The sequence below is a fragment of the Gymnoscopelus microlampas genome (assembly GCF_963454915.1).
Source record: "Gymnoscopelus microlampas genome assembly, chromosome: 14".
In the NCBI taxonomy this organism is placed as follows: domain Eukaryota; kingdom Metazoa; phylum Chordata; class Actinopteri; order Myctophiformes; family Myctophidae; genus Gymnoscopelus; species Gymnoscopelus microlampas.
Genome location: NC_139951.1, coordinates 26,372,474 through 26,399,632, shown reverse-complemented (window position 1 = coordinate 26,399,632; position 27,159 = coordinate 26,372,474). Strand labels below are relative to the sequence as shown.

At 41.2% G+C, this 27,159-nt stretch overlaps 1 protein-coding gene across 10 annotated transcripts; it reads left to right on the top strand.

Moving 5' to 3' along the window:
• Positions 1 to 3,618: 3,618 nt before the first annotated feature.
• On the top strand, positions 3,619 to 26,763 carry LOC311059835 (V-type proton ATPase 116 kDa subunit a 1-like; the record flags this gene model as incomplete). 10 transcript variants are annotated; one of them, XM_084077922.1, is made up of 21 exons in its annotated part: positions 3,619 to 3,735; positions 4,601 to 4,679; positions 5,101 to 5,198; positions 5,585 to 5,713; positions 5,998 to 6,080; positions 6,433 to 6,559; positions 6,842 to 6,924; positions 7,438 to 7,531; positions 9,030 to 9,242; positions 10,943 to 11,093; positions 11,345 to 11,484; positions 12,295 to 12,458; positions 12,575 to 12,665; positions 12,932 to 13,050; positions 14,280 to 14,496; positions 15,406 to 15,513; positions 16,208 to 16,315; positions 17,470 to 17,487; positions 21,397 to 21,514; positions 21,795 to 21,966; positions 26,404 to 26,763. In XM_084077922.1, 21 exons carry the CDS (start codon positions 3,619 to 3,621, stop codon positions 26,495 to 26,497), a joined length of 2,523 nt encoding a protein of 840 aa, XP_083934048.1. In that variant the 3' UTR covers positions 26,498 to 26,763. The 10 variants fall into 10 exon arrangements, with proteins under 10 accessions (XP_083934048.1, XP_083934043.1, XP_083934046.1 ...); XM_084077917.1 differs by having other exon boundaries at positions 16,124 to 16,315; XM_084077920.1 differs by having other exon boundaries at positions 5,585 to 5,737.
• Between the last annotated feature and the right edge of the window lie 396 nt (positions 26,764 to 27,159).

The following is a 27,159-nucleotide window of genomic DNA, read 5'->3' as shown; positions in this document are numbered from 1 at the left end:
AGATTTGGTGTAGATGGAAAAAAGAGGAAAAAAGACAACTCAGGTCCAGTTTACTAAGTCTAGAGGTTTTAAAGCCTCACTATGTAACGTTTCTTATGAATAAAATGTAATTTTCTCTTATCTGTATGGTAGATTATGCTAATACAATATTGTAATAGTTAAACAATTGGGGTGGTCATATTTTGTCTCCCTGCTCTTCTATTGAGACATTTAGATTGTGTCAAAGGTCTTGTCTCACCTAGACACAGGATCTGACACGAATTCTGACCTGATGGTCAAGATTCAATTCATCTCCCGAGCAAGCAGGACGGCTCTATTAGCTCAATGGTAAAAATGTCAGCACTTAAGCAGGAAACCAGGTTCAAATCCGGGGTAGAAGAGGAAAGTTACATAGAGCTGCTTTAAGTAATTAACTCAAATGTATTAATTAAACCCTTGCTTAAACCTGACCATGATTGGCCCCTGACCAATCAAGTGCTGTAGAACGCAAAGGGCCCCATATGCAATACCATTAAAAAATAAAATCCCCATTTAAATCTGATTTAATTAGCATAAGTTATGTTTTGTATTATCTGTTTTTGGGAGCTTTATTCTCATGAAATCTACTACAGGGATAATTCTCACCAATGGCATCAACCTGGGTATAGGGTTTATCCACATAGGATTAACACTTAGCAAGGTATAATAAGGTATGCTAAGGCACAAATGATGGTGTTGGTTCAAATCTATCTCACAAATCCATATTATCAACTGATAGTAGCTATCGAATTATACTGGAGCCATTATCCATCATCTACAAATTAAATGACTATAGAATGAACAGGAATAAATGTTCATACTTTGATGCCATATAGCAAAGTTGTGTGCATTAGCCTCAATTCATTATTTTCCATTTCTACTGCCCCCGCACAGTGGTGAAAACAAGCTGTACCATACAGACTACAGAGAGTACAAACTCCTTCTTAAAACTGCTCATGTAAAAAGTTCCAGGCATGCAGATGATGGTTAGTCTTATATGGAATCCCATCTTCTATTTCTACACCAGGATCAAGGTCCAACATAAGTATACAGGGAATACAATTTTGTGGTATCCATACAGTATACAGTATATATTTTAAAGAGGTACTTTTTTTTTGTATTCCCCTTTACTAATGGGCTGCGCACCTTCCAAGCACTATGGCGATGTATCATTTCATGCGTATTCCAGTAGCTCTGTGATCCCTTCTTCCTTTCAAGGGTTTGAAACCGTTTAATGCAGACTACTTATGAAAAGCATATGGCTCGTGGCACATCAGAATGGGGGAAACCTTACTTTGAAAAACTGTTCCTCGTATAACTCTCTGGCAGTAATTTATGTACATTATGGGAGTTCCATGCTTCCAAAATTGCTCCCTGGCAGGCTGCCAGTGTCCTGAATTAAACCCGTGCACCATGTGGAGCTGTGAAGGGGCGAGTTTCTACTCACGCTGTTTGCAAGAGGAAAAATTCTAAAGGATCTTGTTAGGACTGACTCAACTCTTGGCCGCTTGTGGGCAATTCCACCACATCTGGTAGACTTTATTCTTAGTAGGCTGCATTTCAAAAGGGCTTTGTTTAGCTACATAAGCTAAATGTGTTTTACTTAACCATAAGCATCATTTTTCACATAGTGGCTGTTGTTTAATTTGGTTGCACTGTCCAGTTATGTCCATCTATGCACTCCTCCTTTGCACGTGTAGTAGCCAAGTTAAAATCACTTTATCGATAAATCTGACTTAGGCCTAGCCTACTACATTTCTCATTCCAGTTATACACATTCTGCTTCCATATCCAAGCTTTAAACAAACGACATAACAGTACTCTATTCAATCTCTTACTGTAGGTTTTCAATGGCTACCTTTGCAGGATATGAGTGATGTCCCTGTCCCCCCCCCCAGTGGTGATCCTCACATTAGCAGTTGCCTGGCAACCAACAAACGAATCACAGCCAGTTTCTTCCCTCCTGCCTCCATCATCGTTCCTACAGGCTATGGGATTCAGCATCCCTAGTATCCACTATCCCTACTGTAGGCTACTGGACACGTGATCATGACGAAACATATAGCCACATTTATGCTTCGTCGCACGACGGTGTCGCGCGTCAGAAAAAGCCGACCTACAAGCCCAGAAAGCATCGCTGATGCAACGCGTTGTTAGCTTGTAGATCGGCTATTTTCGAAGCGCGACACCGTCGTGCGACGAGGTATGAATCGGGCTATATATCATTGACGTCAGAGCGACAGCAGGGTTTTTGACAGATCTCGAGAAATCAGGCAGATCCTCCCGACGGACGGACGTAAGTAAATGAATGAATGGAGCGTTTTTTCACTATTATTCTATTTTAAATGTTAAATGTTAATGTGTGATTTGAAAGGATGTTGCAGTCGCAGGATGTGAAACAAAACAGTGAGGGTTTGAAAGATATGATGCTGATGCTGATGCATTAATGGCACCTGCTGTAGAAATGAACGTGATATAACATTACTTTGATGTATATTTTACATATTGCCATTCATTGTATTGCGATGACTTTTGTTTTTGGGCTACTATAGGCCTAGGAACATAATTACAAAAATGTGGGATATTATAGTATAATGTAGGCCTATTCTGATAATCACATAGGCTATTGCCTGATCCTGGTCGCATATATTTCAGCTGATTTCATATCAGGTCATAATGTTATAATATATCACTATATCAACCGTCCGCATAAGATAGTGTCAAGATAGGCTCAGTGAGGCGAGCCTCTCATCACGCAGATGAGAGGCTCGCCTGTTGGTTGTCTCAAGGACGCCATGACGCTCGCATCCAGCGCGCAGCATCCGATCCGAGGCGACTCGCGACTCGCCTCGGATCGGATGCTGCGCGCTGGATGCGAGCGTCATGGCGTCCTTGAGACAGCCAACAAGGGCAGAGCTGCAGCACGAAGGATGCTGGACGCTGTTTAGAGCCCACAGTGTCCCCGCATAAAGAGGATGAACATGTTTACTTAAACCCCATTAGGGTAACTGGAGTCCCTCAGGGCTCAATACTAGTGTATTTTCTGTTTTATTTTTGTTATTGTGGGGAAAGCTTTAGCTGAAAATAGCCGACAAGCTCACAATGCTATACGCAATGCATCGCATTGTGAGCTTGTCAATCTGCTATTTTCAGGGAAAGCTTTCCCCCCGCAATACCGATGCTGGGGTTTAAATGGTTATGGTTAAAACACAATTGTAGTTATCAATACGTAAATGAATAAGCTATTATCTGTTGTGCATTATTTGGATAGCCTTGCGCTCATTACGCCTGCCTGAGCGTTTGGGCTAAAGCCATATGCATATCTCTTCATATTATTATTTGAACATAAAGCAATTGTGTGTAACAATTCTGCAGTAGGCTATTCTATTATCATAGAATGGCTGCGGTTACTTGATCATGTCACATTGCAGTAGCTACTAGCTATAATCTTGGCTTATTAAAAAATACCCATTAAACAACATCTAGGAATAATTCATACCCAATTTTAATTGTAATCATATGATATTTCTGTCCCAGGTGTTAGGTTTATATTTATTCAACAGCTGGAGAGTGTGAGCCTGTGAGGCAGCGGTCGTCACTATGGGGGAACTCTTCAGGAGCGAAGAAATGACCCTGGCCCAGCTGTTCCTTCAGTCTGAGGCAGCCTACTGCTGTGTCAGTGAACTGGGAGAACTGGGAATGGTGCAATTCAGGGATGTAAGTATTTATGAATGAATGAAAAACAAAGTGTGTGTGTGTGTGTGTGTGTGTGTGTGTGTGTGTGTGTGTGTGTGTGTGTGTGTGTGTGTGTGTGTGTGTGTGTGTATATACATACATATATATATATATATATATATATATATATATATATATATATATATATATATATATATATATATATATATATATATATATATATATATATATATATATACACACAAATGTAATACAAATGTTAATCTCTCTCTCCATCTGTGTATAGAAAGAATATATATATATATATATATATTTAAAAAATGGTCTTAAGTAATGTAACGTGTACAAGATGTGAACATGCACACCACGGTACATCATTATCAGACTCAAATTTACCATTCAACTTCTTGTTTATGCCCAAAATGATTGGATATACAGGACATGCAGCAATTTGTAGCAATTGTAGAAATCAATCGTGTTCTAATCATGTACTGTACACTTCACATTATTTAAGACCGTTTTCCAAATGTATTTTTTAAAAACATTTTGGACAAAATAGCCAATTTTACATGGAGGTGCCCACTCTTCCTTATAGTGCTGCACTCTTCCTGTTAGCGATAGACCTACTGTATATATATACAGTACACACCTTTTTCACTATCAGCTCTTATTTCCTTACCTACTGTATGTCTCTCTTGCACATGGTCAGTCTAGGGTACAGGAGGTCAAATTCATTACATTTATCGTCATGGCACTGTTGTTTTGATAATCATAAACCCTTACGACTTTTAATGTTGTCCTTTAAGGACTTTAATTGTTATGTTACCCTGGATACGGACGTATGGAATGATCATGTTTTTTTCTCTTCTCCCCTTTCCACTCGCAGCTCAATCCGGATGTGAATGTTTTCCAGCGGAAGTTTGTGAATGAAGTTAGGAGATGTGAGGAGATGGACAGGAAATTGAGTAAGTAATGGCTCAGGGAAATGAGCAGCTGCTGTGCTATGGAAAGGATAACCTATATTCTGAAGAGGAAAAGTGAATTATATATATATATATATATATATATATATATTAGATAGGGTTTGGGGGCCTTTTATCCAACTCTTAAGGGCCATTGACGTGTCGGACATGCTTCGAGAGGATGATAATGGAAATACCTCATAAACTGTTGTGACTTTATGCACTTTATCGGACGCAGTTGCATTTGCCCTCTGCGATGTATTCTTTTTTTTTGGGGGGGGGGGGGGGGGGGTTCTGTTAGGTGTCTGGTCTTTTTTGTTGTTTTGTTTCTGCTTCTGTGTAAAATATGTAAAAAATAAAATGGAATGTACATCAATATTTAAATTAAAATGATTGAATGTTTTGAATCCTCTCTTCTCTATAGGGTTTGTGGAGAAGGAGATCAAGAAAGCCAACATCCCGACAGTGGACACTGGAGAAAACCCAGAGGTCCCTTTCCCCAGGGACATGATCGATTTAGAGGTAGTTATCTGGTTACTGTATATCATTGATCAAAGCACTGTAATGAAAATATTACACCTGAAGCCTACTTCTTGACAGAGTCGACACACAATGCATTGGGAAGTGTAATTGTCGGCCTCACAATAGAATTGAGGTTACAAATAGGTGAATTTGCCGTTTAAATTCTCCTTCATGGAGCTAAATCTAAGCAGCTGTGCATTCCAAGAGAAGAATCTATTACAATCTATGACTGTCTTGCCTTCTTATTACTGTACATTGAAACGGCTTTACAAAGATATACTGTATGTACCGTAAGCATTGTCGAATCACCAGTTGACCGTTCCTGTAAACTTTACACGTAAACGTTGCATGCAACCTAACCTTTGGCTCTTGGTTGTGATGGACAGGCCACCTTTGAGAAACTGGAGAATGAGCTGAAGGAGATCAACACCAACCAGGAGGCTCTGAAGAAGAACTTCCTGGAGCTGACGGAGCTCAAGCACATCCTGCGCCGCACGCAACAGTTCTTCGATGAGGCCTGTTTATTTTTATCTGACTCTGTTTAGTAGCTCAGTTCATCCACAACACCCTTCCCTTTCCATTGTTCTGCTCCCTCTGCATCCTTCCATTGCAATGTTTGTTGTATGATACATACATAATAATACAAAAGTGGGTAGAAAACTTGCTCTACATAAAAGGATGAGAGGTTTCTTATGCAAGATACAGAATTATGTTATTATGCAACATAAAAAAAGAGAAGATCATCCATTTTAGGTTTTAATTAGTAAACTAACTATAGTCATCCTAACCACTTGAACAGATGGAGGACCCCAACCTGTTAGAGGAGTCGTCATCCCTGATGGAAGGCAGTGAAGGAGGCCGTGGTGCCCCCCTCAGACTGGGGTAAAGTACCTGCACTTAATTATATTTGTCAAAAGGTTATAGCAAAACCTATCATGGTTTGGAGGATGGTAATTAGTGCCATGTTACTATAAAGCAGCCATAACAAAAGCGTAGACCAGTGGTTCTCAAAATGTTTTACTTCAAGGACCCCCACACAAATGGAACTGGTCCATTTGGACACGTGAGCGTCCATTTCGGTCCATTTGTACACTCTCAGAGTTATAGACCTGTAAGGATCCAATTGAAACCCCCTCAAGGAACCCTGAGGGTCCCCGGAGCTCACTTTGAGAACCATGTAGCACCTGAATAACAATGACCCTTTACTGAACAGTATTGTATTTTGGCGTTGCAGGTTCGTGGCCGGGGTGATCAGCAGGGAGCGGCTCCAGACCTTTGAAAGGATGCTGTGGAGGGTGTGTCGTGGTAACGTCTTTTTACGTCAGGCAGACATCGAGGACCCCTTGGAGGACCCCACCACGGTCAGTCATATACTGCACTGGCTAAAAGATGCTGTTACTACTGCGTTATTCCTCTTTTGTGTAATTTCACAATGGAGAATGTTTTTCATTCACTGGCCACAATGGTTGATAAATCTTCAAATTCACGAGCGGCTTTCATTTTATCAACAAACTAGGATTTCAGAACAGAAAAGGCCCCTGAAACAAAGGTTGATTCTCTGCCAAAGTTGGTAGGAGAATAGCCAAACCTACCAGATACAGCCACAGTAGTTTGATATTAATATGTTGCTCTCTTTCTGACAGGGTGACCAAGTGCACAAGTCCGTGTTCATCATCTTCTTCCAAGGGGATCAGCTGAAGAACCGTGTTAAGAAGATCTGTGAGGGGTGGGTATATATAAGACAATAAGTTTACTGTTTCTAAGAGACAATTGAAAAATCCTTATCAACATCCTGTCAGTGTTTTACACTACAAGTCATTTTAATAAGCCCTATTTAAAAAAATGTTCAAACATTTTAAAGATTTCAAAAATGTTAAAAAAAATATCCGCTGTACTAGATCTTTTTCTTTTCTTTTTGAACATTTTAGCGTATAATGTCATGCCTGGTTGACATAAGTAGTTAAAACAATAATAACAATGATAATAATAGTGATTCAAAATTCATACTTTTTTGTAGGCTAGCTAGTTAACAATCTATAAAGGTTAGAATGTTCAGGACAGCCATGCCTGAGACATTTAAGTTATTTCTAAGTTTATCTGAGAATAAAACAAATTGAAATAGATTATGATTATGAACTAATAGTGAACGTTACTGTCTATGTTTTTTCAATCCACATTCAATCCCCATTCTTTGTAGATGTCTAAAATGTGGTTTGGTGTTTTGTTTTTCTTTAAATAGGTTCCGTGCCTCTCTCTACCCCTGTCCTGAGACTCCTGGGGAGAGGAAGGAGATGCTGGCTGGGGTCAACACGCGTATCGATGACCTCCAGATGGTATGTTATCTTCTATGATAATGATGGAACATTTCTTGACTGCATTACATGATCCAGACTAGGGTTGTCCGATATTGGCTTTTTTACCGATAACCGATATACCGATATTGTCCAACTCTTAATTACCGATACCGATATCAACCGATACCGATATATGCGGGGATTATTGTGATTAGGGTAAGCTCAAATTTCATATCACACACACCATATACAGTAAGAACTCCTGTAACTTATTTATAAAGCAAAAAAAAAAAGTTTTTTTTTTTTTTTAAACCGATACCGATATTTTCCCGATATCAATTTTTATGCTAATATCGGCCGATAATATCGGGAGGCCGATAATATCGGACATCCCTAATCCAGACCATACATTAGATTTCAGCAGCAATAACGGCAACCACATTGGCATGTCTTGACAACATACTAATTTGTGGTTCTGATTCAAACATTATGTACAAGCCTGGCAGCCTGTGTAAATCAAATGTAACCGTGCCTGGAGACATTATGATTCATTGCTTAATTGCAAAGAGAAACCAAACCTTTAGTATAACCAAATAGTTGTGTGGGGAAAAGTTCCACTAGGAGTTAGCAAATTGTACCAGACACATAGAAAACCACAAAGGGCCTTATAAAAAATATCTCACCTCACAATGAAAAAAATCAAGATGAGTGGGTCACAATTACATTTAATAACACAAACTAGGCCTAAATGACAACAAAGCTCAATTAGATGGAATTTATTGAGCAACAATGCCAAGTGAGAGGAAATTACTCTAGATAAGTCATAGCCCTGAAGCAGATAAGGAAGTCAAAAGTAAAGTGAGAGGGTGTGAGTAGGATAGTTCATCAGTTTGTTCAAGACAGAGAGAGTGAAAGAAGGAGGAAATGAGATTGTACTTGCCATTGAGAGAGGTGACTTTGAAGTGAAGTCAGCTGATTGTTTTAGGCACATTTCCACCTGCAAAACAAGCCAATTTTCTACAATATAAATGGTTCTTCCAAAGTGTCAGAAATTCAATGCTGACCATACATTTCTCACAAGTTGCATGTTTTCAGGTGCCATGTGTTTTCCTGAGATAAGTTGCATTTCCAACAGCCATACACCCGTAAATCAGAGGGGGGAAGTTTTCCTATTTTCTTTCTGTAGTCTAACTAACTACTAAGTCTCTTGCCCTCTTCTACAATGCTGTGGTCTCCCCCAATGTTTTCCTTATTGCACATGAAGAAAAGTCTCCATTATGCTTCACACGGCATGTAAAAGCTAATTCAGACGCCGTCAAATTGTAGAAGAACTGTGCCACTGAACAAAAATATAAATGTAAATATATATTTTTTATTTTCACATGGACACATTGTAAATACATCTTATTTGTCATTTTATAAAATAGTGCGTATTATATAAATTAACCCCAACTCTGGTCTAATCTGACACTACCTTCTAGGTTCAATGCAACCCTGTAAAGAAAATGTGTGTTTGAACAAATATTCATAACCCCAGGTACTGAACCAAACAGAGGACCATCGTCAGCGTGTCCTTCAGGCGGCCTCCAAGACCATGAGAGTGTGGTTCATCAAGGTGAGGAAGATGAAGGCCATCTACCACACGCTCAACCTCTGCAACATTGATGTCACCCAGAAGTGTCTCATCGCTGAGGTGTGGTGCCCCGTCTCCGACCTGGACTCCATTCAGTTTGCCCTGCGCCGAGGGACGGTGAGTCTGCCTGGGAGCTTTTCACACTCACATTTCTGCATTTTATTTTCAAACCCAGGAACAACTGTTGGTCTCACTAAGCAACTAAATTAAATTAAATTATCAGTTAAAAGGCCCAATCAGTGAAACAAACAAACAAATGTTAGGTCCACCACCAAAAAAACAACAACAACAACTAAAGACTAAATAGTTGACACATGTATTAGTTTAACTGTATTTGCTTGATTTGGGGATTGTAATAGGTTTGTAAATATTGGAGTAAATCTTGATTATGATTTTTGAGAAGTAGAACATTTTAATGATTCCCTTCCCTGTTCAGATTGTCTCAGTTAGTCCTGGATAGGAGCTGGTGACCCCCCCGGCCACAAGCCTGTGTAACATTCAGACTGCCACCACCCAGTCGATTTTATGTCTCTGTTTCCTGTTGTTGTTTAGTTAAGGTACATTTTGTATTGTGCACGCCATATAGCGGATATAGTGAACAGTATGATTGTAACAATGTTATGCAATTCCTGTTATACAATGGATTATGATAACGCTGAATTAATTTTCTGCAATCACAGAGAGCTCACTGAAGTGCTTTGCTTCAATGCTCTCATATCTAAAACTTGCTGAAATAACAGGAACAGGCAATTACTGAAGTAGTGTTAGCATGCAGCCAAGCACAACAAGAGTCTCTGCCATGGGCATATGCCCAGCTGTGCACAACTGACCTGGTGTCAGTGTATTTTCTGTTGTTGTTTCATTAGTCTGCAGCTTATGTGGGGGACCCTTTATAGTCATCTTGTCCATTCACCTTTCCTGCACCACGTTTGGTTGAATTAGGCCAAATTCAATGTGGAAGTTATGAAAAAACAAAATGTACCTACAGAAACCAACATTTAGAAACAATAACTGACTTATTCTTTCTCATGCAGGTTAATGGAACAATCGAGAAGCAGGTTTTTTTAATATCGATTTTTTTTTAATGTCTTAAAAATCAACACGAAAAAAAGTTGAATCGATTTTTTTATAATCAACTAAATCAACTCTCATTAACCACTTAACTCTGTATTACACTTCGTTGTGCAATGGTGGCATACAAAAATAGCAAAAATAGGCAATCTAAAGGTTCACAACATGTCGCATCACGACTTGTGAGCTTATAAATCTGCTATTTTCACTATTAAAAAACTATAATTGTTCATTAATCGTTATCGTGGCATAAGATTGAAATAATCGTGACGATGAGTTGAACTCGTATCGCCCAGCCCTACACACAAGCACAAAATGTACTACAGTCTACAGCAGGGGTCTTCAACGTTTTCAGGCCAAGGACCCCCTAGCTGAGAGAGAGATGAAGCAGGGACCCCCTCTATACTGTATAAAATTGTGTTTCAGATAAACTTTTGCTGCTCTTTTTTCCCTCTATACACCTATAACTCTTTGCCAAAAATAGCCGATCTACAAGCTCACAACGCCTCGCAGCGCGAGGCGTTGTGAGCTTGTAGATCTGCTATTTTTGGCTAAAGTTCTCCTCAGAAAAGGGATGCTAGGCTTCAAGTGGTTAATGTAAAGAAATCATATGACACAAAGATTTGGGGGACCCCCTGTAGTAAGTCTGAGGACCCCCCTAGGGGTCCCGGACCCCCTGTTGAAGACTCCTGGTCTACTACAGTACTCGAGAATGACATGAAGCTGTGATGTGGTCTGTCTGACAGGAGAGGAGTGGCTCCACAGTGCCATCTATTCTCAACAGGATGCAGACCAAGCAGACTCCGCCCACCTTCAACAAGACCAACAAGTTCACCTCTGGGTTCCAGAACATAGTTGATGCTTATGGCATTGGAAACTACCGGGAGATCAACCCAGGTTATATTTCAATTCAGCACCTAGCATTGCGATAGGAAAGCTTACTTAGGTACTTAGTTGTAAGCACTGATATTAATAGAATCTATATCTGATTTCAACTAACTTAAATAATATTGACCTTTGACCTGGCTGGGCGTTAAAGACTGAGATTATATATGGCATTTACATTTCTAAGCAAAGAGCTTTTTTCTCATGAGTTACATGAACTTACAGTATCTTATTTTGATCTCATCTTATCTTATTTATTCCAGCACCATACACCATCATCACCTTTCCCTTCCTGTTTGCGGTCATGTTTGGTGACATGGGTCATGGTTTGCTGATGACCAGCGCAGCCCTCTACCTGGTCATCCGAGAGAGTCGCATCGTCTCCCAGAAGACTGACAACGAGGTATTTGTTTAAAATAAATACAGGCAGCAACCTAGGCGGCGGGTAATGAAGGCTAGGGTAGGCTAAGCCTTCCCAAATGTTATGCTGGGAAATTCTGGGAATTAATAATAAATCAGTAAAATCAGGCAAAAATATTAATTAAAAAACCTAACCCTAATCTAACCCTAACCCTATCCCTATAACCGAAATAAAGTAACCAAAAACCCAACAGACACTAACAGAATCCAACCAGAAACCGCAATGTTTTTCGCACGCGCGCTTCGCGCTCGTGCACGGATTTCGGCGCCCGCGAGCGAAGCGCGCGGCCGATCCCCAGCCTTCTCAATTGTCAAGCTCACCCGCCGCCTATGGGCAGCAAAGACCTGATCATCGAACAATTTACAGGATCTGATGTACAGTAGCACACAGTACCAATCCCTACTGCTATTAAAATCTATATTTTGATTTATGGTGAGCTAAGATAGTTCCCAAATTAAATAACATATTTTCCATTTAGAAATCAAACTTTGAGAACGTGAATTTACAGGACTTTTTTTGTGTTATCCGTTTAGCTCAAATGTCTGACTGTACTCGTACTGTTTACATTCTGTCTAATAAAGTATTCAATAAAAATAAAATAAAAACCAACGTCATTATGTTCAAAACAAACCTGTACCGCCATATCGGGCCTTTAACCACTTAAGCCCTGTATACACTACTTCGTTGTACGACCAGTAGTGAAAATGCTCACATTTGCAATGTGTAGATTAGCTATTTTCGCTATTTGTGAACTTTGGAAAAAAATATGTAAACGTTTTTTTGTCCCTGCAGATCTTCAACATGGTGTTTGCTGGTCGTTACATAATCCTACTGATGGGGCTGTTCTCCATGTACACCGGCCTCATCTATAACGACTGCTTCTCCAAATCTCTCAACATGTTTGGTTCTTCATGGAGTGTCCGGCCCATGTTTAGCGCCAAAGGAGGCAACTGGACGTAAGTCACACATGTGTTGCTTAGTCATGTACAAGTACCATACTTGTTTTTGTCCAAGAACATCAAATGTGACAGAAATTGACTATTTTGTTTCGTTTACTGTGAATTGGTTCTAGGTTCGATACGCTTGATGGAAACGCGGTGTTACAGCTGGACCCGGCAGTTCCCGGTGTGTTTGGTGGGCCTTATCCGCTTGGAATTGACCCGGTAAATTTTACATACTTACCATGAATAGAAAATTATGACAAGATGATGCTTAATTCATTCTTAGTTGTGTACTGGTGTCGCGCAGAATAGAGCCAATTTACAAGCTCACAACGGTCACGCTGTGACATGTTCGTGAGCTTGCAGAACTGCCATTTTCGGCAAGCAACACCGGTATAAATCAGTCTTTAGAGAAGTCATGTATGATGATCAGGTTTGTTTTCATCAGTACCGCTAAAGTCCAGGCCTTTTTTGTCATGTCCCTACAGGTATGGAACATTGCCGCCAACAAGCTGACCTTCCTGAACTCATTCAAGATGAAGATGTCAGTGATTCTGGGTGTGATCCACATGCTGTTTGGAGTGTCTCTCAGCCTCTTCAACCACCTGTAAGTCACACATTCAGGGCCGGCCCACAGGATCAGTTAGAACATTTACGCACTAAAGTCATACTGTGTTACATTCATTTTAGTAGTTATTTTGGCGACACCTCTCGTAGATCCGTTGTCAATAGAGTATTTGTCAGTATGGAAGTACTACACCACTCCAAAATGTATGCTGCAGGGCAGCTTCCAAAGGCAGACACTCGTGAATAAAATCTTAATGTGTTTAATAATAGTGTTAAGAGAAGTTGTGGAATCTGTGTGGAATGGCTATTGTAAAAATATAACAGTCAAAGTTTATATAAAAAATAACTTGTCTAATTGAAAAAGTTGCACAGTATGACTATAAGCCCTTTATACTGTACCTAATTGTACAACAAATAGCACAAAAAAGCCGATCTACAAGCTCAGATGCATCAGTGAGACGTATTGTGAGCTTGTGGTATATACTATATTTTTTTCAAAACCGTAGATTTAAAAAAAAAAATTATACCAGATTGTTATCTTAGCCAATTACACTGTCTCCAAAGTGTTGTGATAATTAAATTCTGCCCAGGGCCTCAAAAAGGCTTGAGCTAGCCCCATCCCCCATTCAAGACAGAGGAAGAAGTCTGTAACAGGCTCAATTGTTGGACAGACGACAGCCAAGGTTCAAGACAAAAGTTCTCTTTATTTCCATGCGGCTACACGCTGCTTGCCATGCCTTTGGTGAACAATGTGGTACATAGCCTCAAAGAAATAGCCAGATACAGTCATAACAGAGGCTGTATTCCTCGCTGAATGTTTATTGGGATGATTTATCCTGTAACCTGATGCACAGCAGCTGTGCAGTCAAGCCTAGCTCTGAGCTCAATTAGTTTGACTCAGGCCAGGTGTAACTGCACTAGGAGTGCCACAGATCTCATCATTTTAATCGATTATGAAAAAATATCGATAATCAGTTATGTCAAAAAATAATCGAGTAGTAATTGATCACTATTTTAGGCATGTCAGTGTTGCCAAAAGGTTTCTGCAAAAAAAATATATAGCAGATCTACGAGCTCACAACGCTTCACATCGTCACACAAATGCATCAAAAGTAGCAGATCTATAAGCTCCGTTTTGAGCTTGTCAATCTGCTACTTTTGCCATTTTTAAATTTGAATCCTGAAAAGTAGCCATTTTGCACATAATTATGACAGCAACGATATGTTTATCTTCCCATTGTACTGTACATGATTTACTGTAACCTGCAGGTACTTCAAGAAGCCACTGAACATCTTCCTGGGCTTCATCCCAGAGATTGTGTTCATGTCCAGCCTGTTTGGCTACCTCATCCTGCTGGTCTTCATCAAGTGGACCGCCTACGACGTCTTCACCTCCAAGGAGGCGCCTAGTCTGCTCATCCATTTCATCAACATGTGTCTCTTTAACTACAATGACCCCACCAACCAGCCTCTGTACCGGGGACAGGTACACCCCCCCTTCCACCCCTCTGCCTCTCCTGTCACTCTGTTCCCTGTTCCCTTGTAGATCAGATATTTTCAGTATAAAATAATAGGGCTTTAGTGGTTAATCTGACTATTTCATTTACTCGTTATAAAAGATCTATTACAATGTCTCTGTGTTGATACATTGATATATAAAACAAAAAACAATTATGAGAAATGTTCTTCTTGATTATTCGATTAATCGAAAAGGGAATCGATATAATAGTCACTAGGAAATAATGGATAGTAGCACTCTTAAAGTGGAGTTTGTTTTACTAGCCAGTTAGCTATTTAGAATAAAAAGGAGTCTCCAGGTGACAGCTGCTTACCTGCCAGAGTGTCTAGTACAGCAGATCAGCTTATGAGGCAGAATCCAGCTGTAGTATCACGGCAGATGCTAATCACCCTGATGGAAAAGTAATATAGATGTAAATAAATGATATACAGTTGTCATGGTGTTTAGTTGAAAATGAGCCTTTGCATTTATTGTCTAATGTCTGCTTTCTTTCAAAGGCTCAAACTACTAAATTACTCACTCTGAATTCTTGCTTCACTGCAAACTGTAATTAGCTGCTTACTGTCAGTAGATCAACATATCACTGCTGTCGCACAAAACTCACGCCTTCAGGAGTTGAGAAAGTACAGTATCTCCCCGTTATGTATTTTTGGAAAATATACAATGGATGCTAAACAGGTTATCAAAGGCCCACAGGACAAATTAACTAAACACGTACATTGTCATATAATTCTAAATAATATTAATATAGTATGTATCATTATTATTCAACAATATATTATAAAACCTGAAGTCGTGTGGCTTTTCTGAGACAGCAGTGTGTTTTTGGAACACATGGTCAACACATTGTTTACCTCTCTCTGTTTGAATCTGTAGATGGGGATCCAGGTTTTGTTGGTGCTGATTGCCCTTGCATGTGTACCCTGTATGCTGATTGTGAAAACAATGGTGCTTCGGCGCCAGCACCTGTGGAAAAAGCACCTGGTATGTCAATCTGATCCCACCTATAACCTTTGATATGTGACCTCTGTTATGACCTTGCATATAACCTTGTTTTCTTTCACTCCTATTCTGCCATTCATTTCAGCGTACATCGTATTGTGTAATGTGGTGTTGCCATGAAATGATGCTTAAAGTATGCCTTGGAAAAGCCGCAAAGCATATAAAAGCTATGATTTATTTCAATGACAGTTTAATAAACTGGCAATCAATTTAACATATTTTGAAGATTTGCTCAAGGCTGTCTACAGTATACTGTACTTCAGTACCCATACAGGCACCCTAGCACATATCTTAATCTGCAGACCTGTTCTCTTGGTTCTTGAGATCTTTCCAAAAATTCTAAACATTATTATTTATTTTTTTGGAGGGAATCGTTGTAATTTTCTTGAATCAATGATTTTGTTAACAGTACTGCAGTGCATGGTGTCAAGATTTTATCAAATGGTGGACAGCCATTACGAAATGCAATTCTTCACGTGTTGGGGGCCTCCCTCCTCAAACATACAAGCAAAGTGCAAACAAAAGAAAGAAAAGTGAATATACCCAAGGCGTGCTTTAAGCTAGACACAGCTCTTGTGGCTTTTGTATTTAGTCGCAGAAGAGGGAAGAAACCCCTGCAGAGAATCTAGAGCAGTCTTTAGAGCAAACCTCATCATGCACGGGACTCACCCAACAGGGCACACAGAAATTCGGAGGGGTACGGGTGGGCAATGGGCCCACGGAGGATGAGGCTGGCATCATGGACCATGACCAGCTGTCCCAGCACTCGGAAGAGGGAGATGAGGTGAGCTCATTGATTAAACACCAACTTCTCATCTGTCCATTCATGTGTCCACTCCTATTAACCACATCAACCCAAACATCCATGTTTTGGACATGTAATAATAGGGAACATTCGGTAAAAATAGGCAGTAGGCACACATTTGGTGAAAATAGCCACAGGTTTTGAGCTTGTAGATCGGCTATTTTTTCTATTTGACGTATAACAAAGTATATAGGGTTTAAGTGGTCAATGTTTCTTGTTTTAAGTAGACAGAAGGACAGCTTAGATCTGCATATTAATAACCAGTCTTTTTTTCATGGGTGTTACCCAGGGATTGGGCTGATGTGGGCACAAATGTGTGGAGGGAAAGAGGGAGGGATGGACAGAAAGGAATGGGATGGAATAGATAAGAGATGGATTTTCCGTTCAGAAACCTAAACACTGAGGTGGTTTTGCATGAGAACCAGATCCTGTGAATCCTTACAACAGCTAATGGAATTTCTGAAAAATCACCCTGTCTCAGACAGAGCCTTGGGGTCTTTCGTGTATCTCAGACTATAAATCTTACAGTGTTTATGTTTATATAGTGAACGTTGCTCAATAGTAGGATAATTCCTCATAAGGTTTGGGCACTTAATGAAATGGTTATGACGTCGCTATCAGCAAAGTGCGGAATTTGATATTGCATAACGTTGGGTGTGAGTATTTTAAGTGAGTATAAGATTATCGGACCGGACAAGCTGTCCACACTTTCGGCCGAGGCTGTTGGGTCTGTAAAGAGTGGATAGGAAAAACATGTTGTACAATCTGGACCCTTCTTTTATGGGAATCTCACTGTATACTGATGCAAGGTTAAAATGCCCTTAATACTGGGCACAGGAGTATCTGTTACACACAGTATTGAGAGAGTTGTAGCTATGAAGTTTGTACTTCATAGGGAATTCAAGCTTATTCTGCTGATCTATTGCATGCAGTAGTGAGAGAGTGATTCACTGTCGAAATTTTTAACTGAACACGTCAAATGCTGTCTAGTGAGATTCACGTTGGGAATGTGAAATAAACATTTGATGAGATGTGCAAGCTGGCAAAAAGTTACAGTTCTACCTCTAGAAGGAAAATTGTTAATCGCATCAACTGACCCTGCCACTAACCTTTGACCTCTACTTCATTTCAAGCACGCAGAGGAAGAGCCGGTAAGGAACAGAGTGGGGTGTGACCTCCAGAGCATGCTTAGACGTGGTCTTACCTTCCTGTCTGTCTGTCAGTCTGTGCACGTTGTACTTTAAACCTGATTTATACTTGGCTGCGCATCATGTCTGGCACTGAAAATAGCGAATCTGCAAGCCCACAACATGATACGTTGTGAGCTTGTAGATTAGCTATTTGTGATCTGCGACACCGGCGTGCAACTAAGCATAAATTAGCCATTTGTGATGGTCTGTCTATGCATCCAGTTCATTCCAGTGCACCCCCTCCTCAACTATACACCTTCCACACATGTGCATGTGCGTGCGTGTGTGCGTGTGCGTGTGCGTGCGTGCGTGTGTGTGTGTGTGTCCGTACCTCGAGTTGTTACCGATCCCACGTTTTCCTTGCTGTACGTCATAAGTTCTGGAAAATGGCATGGCTTTGGTCGGCTGGAATGTCTGGTGACTGACACTTTGGAATGTTGGACAGTGTCACGGCCACTCACCTCCTTGCATTTTGCCATTAGGGCATGCGGCGGTGGCCGGTATTGTTTTCATTTGCCCCTCACATGGGAGACTCTTTAAATGGGAACAATGAGTACTGGTTCCATGAACTTGTTGCACGGGTCCAAGGACAAAAGGGAAGCATGGAAAGAGGAAGCCATGCCTGTTCCAAGCCAAGTCCAACAAATGCGACGTAGAGGGATTGAGTCCCGGGTTTCCCCTGACTCCCACCTCATACAGGAAAGGCTACCGTTGCTCCTGCATGCAAGTAGAGAGGGGAGGAACTTAGAAAGCCTTACTGTACAATACACAAACAATGTCCTGCACTATGATCCAATGAGGAAAAGAGGGGAGAAAAATAAACAAACCCAGACGTCTTTGTGTTCTGCCTGAGTGTCACTAGGGTTAGGAAGGGTCCTAGGTTCGTCTGGTTTCCAGGCTAGGTCAAAGTGGCCTGTGATGAACAGCCATTAAGAAGATAACGTAATTTCCTCGGAAAGCCCTTTCCACTGTGAAAGGTACACTGGCATGAATTACTGGTTATGGTTATGGTTATGGTTGGCTGTGTATCGGACAGGAGAGCTGGGCGATAAAGATCTGTCATAGTAAAGCATTTAGTTTAGTGGTACTTGGTCCTGCTGATTAGTTTCATATCATACATGATTTATTGACCTTTATTTATTCAGGGTAGTCCGTTGAGAGCAAGCTCTCTTTTGCGAGGACGCCCTGAGTACAACACAGATACAGTATATACAAATATAAAAAAATAAAAAAATAATAATAATACAGATAATATAGAGAATACACATGATGTAAAATCACAGTGGGTATGCGAAACAGGTACACTCTTTATGTAATACCTCAATGAGAAGAACCTTAAAAGACTCTATGGAGATCAGACTATCCAATTTCAGAGAGACCTGGAGTTTATTCCATTTGTCAGGGGCATAAAATGAAAAAGCAGATTTTCCTTGTTCACTATTCATTTGAGGAATTTTAAGAGAAATGTAAGCTTGTGAGCGTGTGCGATATCCCGAAGGATTGGTGTTTAAACAAGAATGACCAAAGTCATAATAAAGCCGCATGCGGCAGGCTTTTTTGGCCCCAATCTTTTCATAGACCTGATTACTTGTTTTTTTGGATTGCTTGTTTCTCTCGCCAAACCTGGCAACATTTGGCGTCGCAGATTAACGCTCTAATGTTTTTTATATAAGTGGTGGCAACATTTTGTGACACCACACGGGTCTTCCCAACAATAGCTAAGATTGAAGTCAGTGTGAACATGGCCAAATAATAACTTAATAGCCAAACTAGGTCTAATGAAGCACACTAGCATTTAGGCTAACCCTCCGGCCTGAAGCTCTCTCCCTTTCTCTCTCTCTGCTGCAAAGAAGGAGAGGCGGGTGCTGCAAAGCGCCGTGTGAAGGACAGCCAGGACAGCCAATGACAAATAGGTGTCAAAGGAGGAGAGGCGGGTACTGCAGAGCGCCGTCTCCCCATTGGCTTAAAGGGGGGGAAGTGTGAAGGACAGCCAGGACAGCCAATGACAAATAGGTGTCAAAGGAGGAGAGGCGGGTGCTGCAGAGAGCCGTCTCCCCATTGGCGGGAAGTGTGAAGGACAGCCAGGACAGCCAATGCTGTTTATAGAGCCGCGCTGCGGCTAAAAAGAAGTTAAATACAATGGGAGCTTGCCACACAGGGCTTTATAAACAAATAAAACACAATGTTGTTCTCCACGAGTGGTGAGAGAAGACCAACCTAGGTTTTCATATAAAGTACAGTGATGAATATAAAAACCATCGCCGGTGATGAAGTGTAATGCACTATGGTACACTGCATCAAGAGGTTTTAGTATGGATATTGAGGTACTGCATGTACAGCACATCTCCATAGTCAAACACAGACATAACTACAGCTTGAACAATCATCCCTCTGTTAGAGAGGGAGAAGCAAGCCTTATTTCTATATAGGAAACCAATTTTTCCCCTTAGCTTTCTTATTAGCTGTTCAACATGAATCTTAAGTAAGTTTCACGTCTAACCAGATGCCGAGGTATTTGTATGATGTAACAAATTAAATTTGTTACATCATACAAATACCTCGGCATGATAAGAGTAACAACACTGCACATTCCAATGTTTATCAAGTTTAGCATCCAAAACATTGGATTTTCCATTGGAGTATAAATGTAATCACAGATTCTGAAATGCATGGCCTTCCAGTTACATTTTAAAATGTTAAACAACTAGAACGTGGGCAACGGCCTACTCGAGAATGATGCAAGTCGGGAACGATGCAAGTTGGAAAAGCATGCCCCGACCCAGTTATGCAATCGCCGTTGTCAGAGTACCCGTTGTACTCTGTCTGTCTGTCTGTCTGTCTGTCTGTCTGTCTGTCTGTCTGTCTGTGCTCCTTTTATGCTCACATATGGAGATTTCTGTATCTGTCTGTCTTGTGTTCCTTTTATACCCACACATGGAGTTCCGTGTCAGGCATGCCCAACTATGGAGTCAAGTGTCCCTTTTATGCCCATTTATGGAGATCTCGGTATGCGTCTCTCCATCTACCTGTGTCCCTTTTATGCTCATATATGGAGTTCCCCGATGTCATCAGTATATGCAAATACATGCATATCGGTAGGAGCGGTGGTTCTGGACAACTGGAGCTCCACATTATGCGCGTGCCGAGTTTGCATTTCGGTCAGTCCCATATATGGACATGCCCATATATGAGCAAATTGGGCATATCGGTCGGATCGGCGGTTCCGGACAACCGGATCTCCCTACATGCCTACATATGGGGATGTGGGTTGGATCAGCGGTTCTGGACGACCGCCTATCCGACCGACTCGACGCCAGGCACCACACTCCCTCAGGTCGTGGGCGGGCGATTGGTCTGACGGTTCTCGAGATACGTAAACCAGTGGTTCTCAAACTTTTTCATGTCAAGGACCCCCAAATTGACACTTATTAGCCCACGGACCCCCATTTCAAAAGATATGCCAGGGACCCCCATAACTAAGAGAAGATTTTTTTAGGGCTCTAGCAGTGATTCTCAACCATTTTAATTTCAAGGACCCCCAGTTTGACATGCATTAGGGCTACAGACCCCCATTTAATAGCATTTCTATCACTTGGACTGCAATTTATATTGTAAAATCTATGTCAATGTAACTCTCAGAGTTACAGACCCATAAGGGTCCATTTGGTGCCTAATCTATCATTTAGCTGGGGACCCCCTGGAACTCCCTCAAGGACCCCTGGGGGTCCCCGGACCCCACTTTGAGAACCAATGACGTAAACTACAGCAACATGCTATACCAAGCAAAATGCAACTGTTGTTGGACGTCAAGGCGTTCTTGTGTCCGCTCCAGTGTTTGTGTCAAGTGTGTGTGTGGTCTCTCTACTCCAGTTTGACTTTGGCGATGTAGCGGTACACCAGGCTATCCACACCATAGAGTACTGCCTGGGCTGCATCTCCAACACGGCCTCCTACCTGCGCCTGTGGGCCCTCAGCTTGGCCCATGCACGTGAGTGTCCCATATGCACACGCGCTTACAAATGCACGTTAAGCCATTAAGACCTGAGGCGATTCTTAATTTTTTTAACAGTTTTTTGAAAAAAATAAAATAAAAAAAATCCCCAAGATTTTTCAAAAATAGCAGATCTACAAGCTCGTAGCGCGGCACTCGGTGCTGCGCTATGAGCTATGAGCCTTGAGGATAATTTAGTTGATTTAGATCATTATTAGAGATGAAACATCATGTACATACTGTAAATGTTGAAGTGACCTGCCCGTGTTGTCCACAGAGCTGTCAGAAGTGCTGTGGACCATGGTGATGCGCCTGGGCCTGTCGTCCCGAAGCGGAGGCGGGTTCTTCGCACTGACATTCATCTTCGGGGCCTTCGCCATGCTCACTGTCTGCATCCTCCTCATCATGGAGGGCCTTTCAGCCTTCCTGCACGCCCTCCGTCTGCACTGGTTAGTAGCTCACACACGCACACCGCACACACACACACACACACACACACACAAACGCACACACGCACACACACACGCTGGCAGGCCTGACACCACTGACAGGGAACACAGAGACCCAGTCCCATTCCTGAACTTATTTAACTTTTGCATCTCAATGTTTAAATCATGTAAACACAGCTAAGACGTATAGGTCTCCAGATAACCCCCATGACCATGCAGCTCCATCGCCTCCTAGCACTAGCTTCACCCCTCCTGATCCTCCAGCATTTCTGTGAACTACAGAACCCCAGAGCAGAAAAACAGGGAATAACTCATTGCTTTTACACCACTCCAGGAAACTCTTTATGAAAGTGGCAGTTATCAGATAAAGACATTTAGGTAAAACATATCAATTACTGTATAGATATACATGTATAACAAAGGTTCCTATTGCTTATAGATGATCATAATTAAATACATTTAAATAAATGGTTAATTAAACATTTTGTGTTTACATTAATAATGTAAATTATATTCATCAAATAGGTCCCGTATTTTAGCTTTAATGTTTAGTGTTGTCTTATTTCTAATGTCTTTTATTACTAGCAGTATATTTTTGTCCAATAGCAATTTTTTCCTAGGTGTATCAATAAAAACACAGGCATATGGGAGGACTGTAAAAGCACAGTTTTATCCTTGACATAAAACTGTATGTTCATAAACGTACTGTCTAAATGGCATCCCACTGATCAGAGCTTTTCAATGCATTCTATGGCAGGATGGTGTTTATATTCTTTAATCTCTCTCGTCTGGTTGGTACTATTAACGCACAGCCTTACCTCATGGCTTGGAAATGAGCGCAGGGGAGAATGTCTCGTGTGTTTTTATTGGACACAAGCATGGCGCTAATGCTTTATGCCTGCTTTGCTCAGAGAGTGGAACTACGTTTAAGAGGACGTGCTCTCTCCACAACTCTCTCCTTCTGTCAGACAGCTGGTCTTGTCTGTCGTTGCTGTGAACCAGTTCGAAGTGATCGGACGGAAGTGGGCAAATTGTCAACCAGACAGATATTGTTTCGTAGAAATGTATGTGAGAATGTTGTATGGGTTAACCACTCAAGCTCTACAATACATATATATTAATAATCCCACCCCCTAAAGGGATGCCAGGAGTAAATAGTAATGTGGTTAAAAAGGGCCTGTGATGGCTGTGTGTGTAAGTGCGTGCGTGCATGCATGCGTGCGAGTTTCCCTGCCTGCCTGTGCCTGCTCTAGCAGTGAGGACTAGTGATTAAAGAAAGACTCTCCTATGAAAAGCTCACAGGTTTGATCCCCTCAGCTGGCAATGTTTTCATCGTCAGCCACAAGTCCTGCCGTGGTGCCTTTGAACGCCTGCCTCTGCCTAGTATTCACTCATTGTATGCCATATGGATGGAGTGTATCAGCTAAAAAGATAACAGAACACATACAGTAGTAGGTAAGCATTTAGGTCACGGACCCCTGTTTGATAAAAATAAAAGATATACTGTATATATCTCTGGGACCCCAATCTACACTGTAAAATCTCTCTTTTTTTTTAACTCTGAGAGTGTACAAATGGAACCAAACGGACCCGAAAGATTCCATTTGAGTTATAGACCCATAAGGGTACATTTAATTTTGGTTCCTAACTATCATTTAGCTGGGGTCCCGTGGAATCCCCAGATCCTACATTGAGAACCAATGTTGAATGCGATATGAATAAATACATTTCTTGGCTTTTAGATGGGACTAATTGTAAAAGTATACTTAAAGGAGTAGTTCACCCCAAAGAATTACATATTTTCTATCAATTACTCAACCCATGAGGCCTTGAATTCATGGAGAAGTTTTGGTTTTTGTCACATTCCTGAGCAAATAATTTGATGACCATTGAATTTGAGTCTCCTACTGACCATTATTGGCTTAGGAATGTGACAAAAACAAAAACATCTCAAGGCTTCATAGGGTGTGTAATTGATAGAAAATAAGTATTTTTTGGGGTGAACTACTCCTTTAAGTACAGAAGCATATGTAACAGCAGCAGGCTTGTGAGTGGACGGTGGACGGATGCTGGTTTGAATCCCCAGAGAAAGTGTGTGCTTGGCAGCTCTCAGGCCTCTTTGTGAACATTACAATCTTTAGCAGAGGCGGTGAAAATGTTACGTCTGTTTAACTGCCCCCCCCCCCCGTTGAAGAAACAAACACGAAAATTCAACCCGAATGGCATTTCTTGCAAACGTGAGTGAATAGAAAAAAAGTATGGTAAAATCCTGAGAGTTGATTTATCCATTTGTAGAGTGTACAAATGTAACCAAATGGACCCGTAAGTGTAGCTCTCAGAGTTAAAGGAACACTGAGGATTTTACAGTGTACATTTCAAAATAAGCAGGTAGCTGTCCACTCACCCTGGAACCTTTGCTCTGTTCACACTCAGATGTGGTGGATGAGGTGTCTATGTGGAAACACACACACACACACACACACACACACACACACACACACACACACACACACACACACACACACACACACACACACACACACACACACACACACACACACACACACACACAGATTAAGTGTCAGTTAGCAGCATTTTTTCCATCCTCTCAGCTGTGAGTAAATGCGGGGATCTCTCGTTTCTAACCTCTTGTCCTCTCACAACGTCGGTGAGCCAAATATTTGCCACAGCTACAAAACATTCCTGGGCAGTCCCCTCACTTCCCTCATACAACTGCCTGCCAAGGTCCAACATCAGTGGGAAATGTGAATCCACTCTTTGTTTTTCAGATAAATGGGAAAAATGGAGACATCAGAGGGTGTTAAGGCATATGACAACTTAGAAAATGAAGTGTACAATGCACTCAAGCAGAATATTTGATATCAAATTATCTTGGGAAGAAAAGGGTGCCATGTGTAGCAAGCTAAAGAAGGAGGTTACAATAGGCTTCTCTTTGCCATGGCGCTGCACCTAGCAACACCTGAGAAACCACTTAGGTATACCCGAGCAACACCCTAACAACCACCTAGTACTACCAAGTAACCATCTAATACCTCTTGACAACTGCCAGGCAACAACACCGTTATCACCACTCGGCAGCATCCTAGCCAACACTTGGAATTACTTAACCGCCTAGTAACCCTAGAAACACCTACTGCACCATAGCAATCGCCTAAAACCCTAGCAAACAGTAGCCACTGCTGTAGTAAGACTTAGCAATCACCTGTAAACCACCTTGTAACCAGCTTATATACCGCCGTTAAGTAACACCGTAGCACACTATGTGAACCCTAGCCACACCCTTCCCTAGCAACACCAGCTGGCCACCACCTACAGTAGTACACCCTAACCACCACTCGAAAAACAGGCAGCAACTACCAACCAGCACAACAGCTACATTTAAACTCATATAATACTTTATGTACTATTTGATATAGGGTTTCTTTTCAAAAATATTTACCAGATATTCACTGTTTCAAAGAAAGATAACAAACTGTTATGGTGTGAAATAAGAGCACATCATGGGTTGGGATTAAAGCGGCTGCAGCACTATGTCACTTTTTTTAATGATAAAATGTAATTGTGTCCAATTTGTATGGTAGAGTATGTTAATACAATATCACTTATACAATTGGCGTGGTTGTATTTGGTCTCCCTGCTCTTCTATTGAGACATTTAGATCGTGCCAAAGGTCATGTCTCACCTAGACTCAGGATCTGACACCAATTTCGACCTGATGATGGTCAAGATTCAAATTATCTCCTTGAGCAAGCAGGCAGGCTCTATTAATGGTAAAACATTTCAGCACTTGCACAGGAAACCGGGTTCAATTCCAGGGTGGAAGAGGAAAGTTAAAATGTTCCTCTACATGCTGTATGGGCATCTACTGTTTAGATGCCCATACAGCATGACCAAGTTTTATTGGATGAAATATCAAGAGTGTCACTGAAAAGGGTCCTGACAGATTAGTCTGGCTATGAATGGTCTTCGGTCATTTCAGCCATATTTGGTCACATACTGCTCTGAGTGTGTGCATAGTGCATACTGTCACATACTGCTCTGAGTGTGTATGTTTTTTTCATAAGCGTGTCTTCCAATTCATTTTCTCTGTTAATTTATTTATTAATCGGGCCGACTCTGTTTAATTGCTGAGGTTTTTTCAGTAAAACATTATTTGCAGCCAAGTATCTGCTTTTTACAACACTAGAAAACAAAGTGAAGCACGACAGTTCAAGGAGTTGAAAAGGCAAAGGCTCCTGCGACTGGCCTCAACTGAGGAGCATGGAGGTTGGACAGAGCAAGCCAGGTTCCACCTGAGTTCCACAGTGTTCTTCGAAAGATCATGACGTCAAATCCTGAATTTGTTTGTCTGTCTACACAGAAAGTTACAGAAATGATAGCTATTGATTGCTTCCTTCTTTGATCTGACTTTTTCAGGGTGGAGTTCCAGAACAAATTCTACATTGGCCAGGGCTACAAGTTTGTCCCCTTCTCCTTCGAGAGCATATCGGAGGGCCGTTTTGACGAGTGAACAGACCTTCACTCTGTCCTGGACAAGAGGAATCCCCAAGCTTCCTTCCTCTCCCTGTCAGTGTGTGCATGATCCCTACTGCAGCCCTCTGTCTCCCTCTAGTGGCCATGTTGTGAAGTGTTGTCGTGTGAGCAACAATGTACCCTCCAGTAGTTTTTCCATTGCAAAAGTACCAAGCTGTGGCTGTGTTCATCCTGCTGTTAGTACAGTATCAGCACCTTCAGTTCATCATTGGAACACTGAGCAGTACATCGCCAATGTTATAATACACTTTGACAACAGGTTACTATGAAATATAATAAGCAATAACAATACACAAGAATCTGTGGTATATTGTGATTATATCACAGTTATGAGTGTTGTAGGCACGATGCAAAGTCGCCATGCAGTATTTCAAAATCTCAAGTGTATTGGTTTTTATGACACATTGCCAGCAATTTGCAGCAAGATGCACCCACAATTTTAACTAAATACTTAATGTTGCTAGCCAAAACCTATAGCATAGTCTTCATTACAACGTAGAGTTCCAATTCGACCATGTTATAAATTCAGTTAACCTGCCGGCAGCTTCCGGTATGTCTGTACTGAATCAAGCAGTACTCAAAACATGAAGGCAAAATGTTCCATAATAGGGTAGTAGGTATGCAGGCTGGTACAGTTAT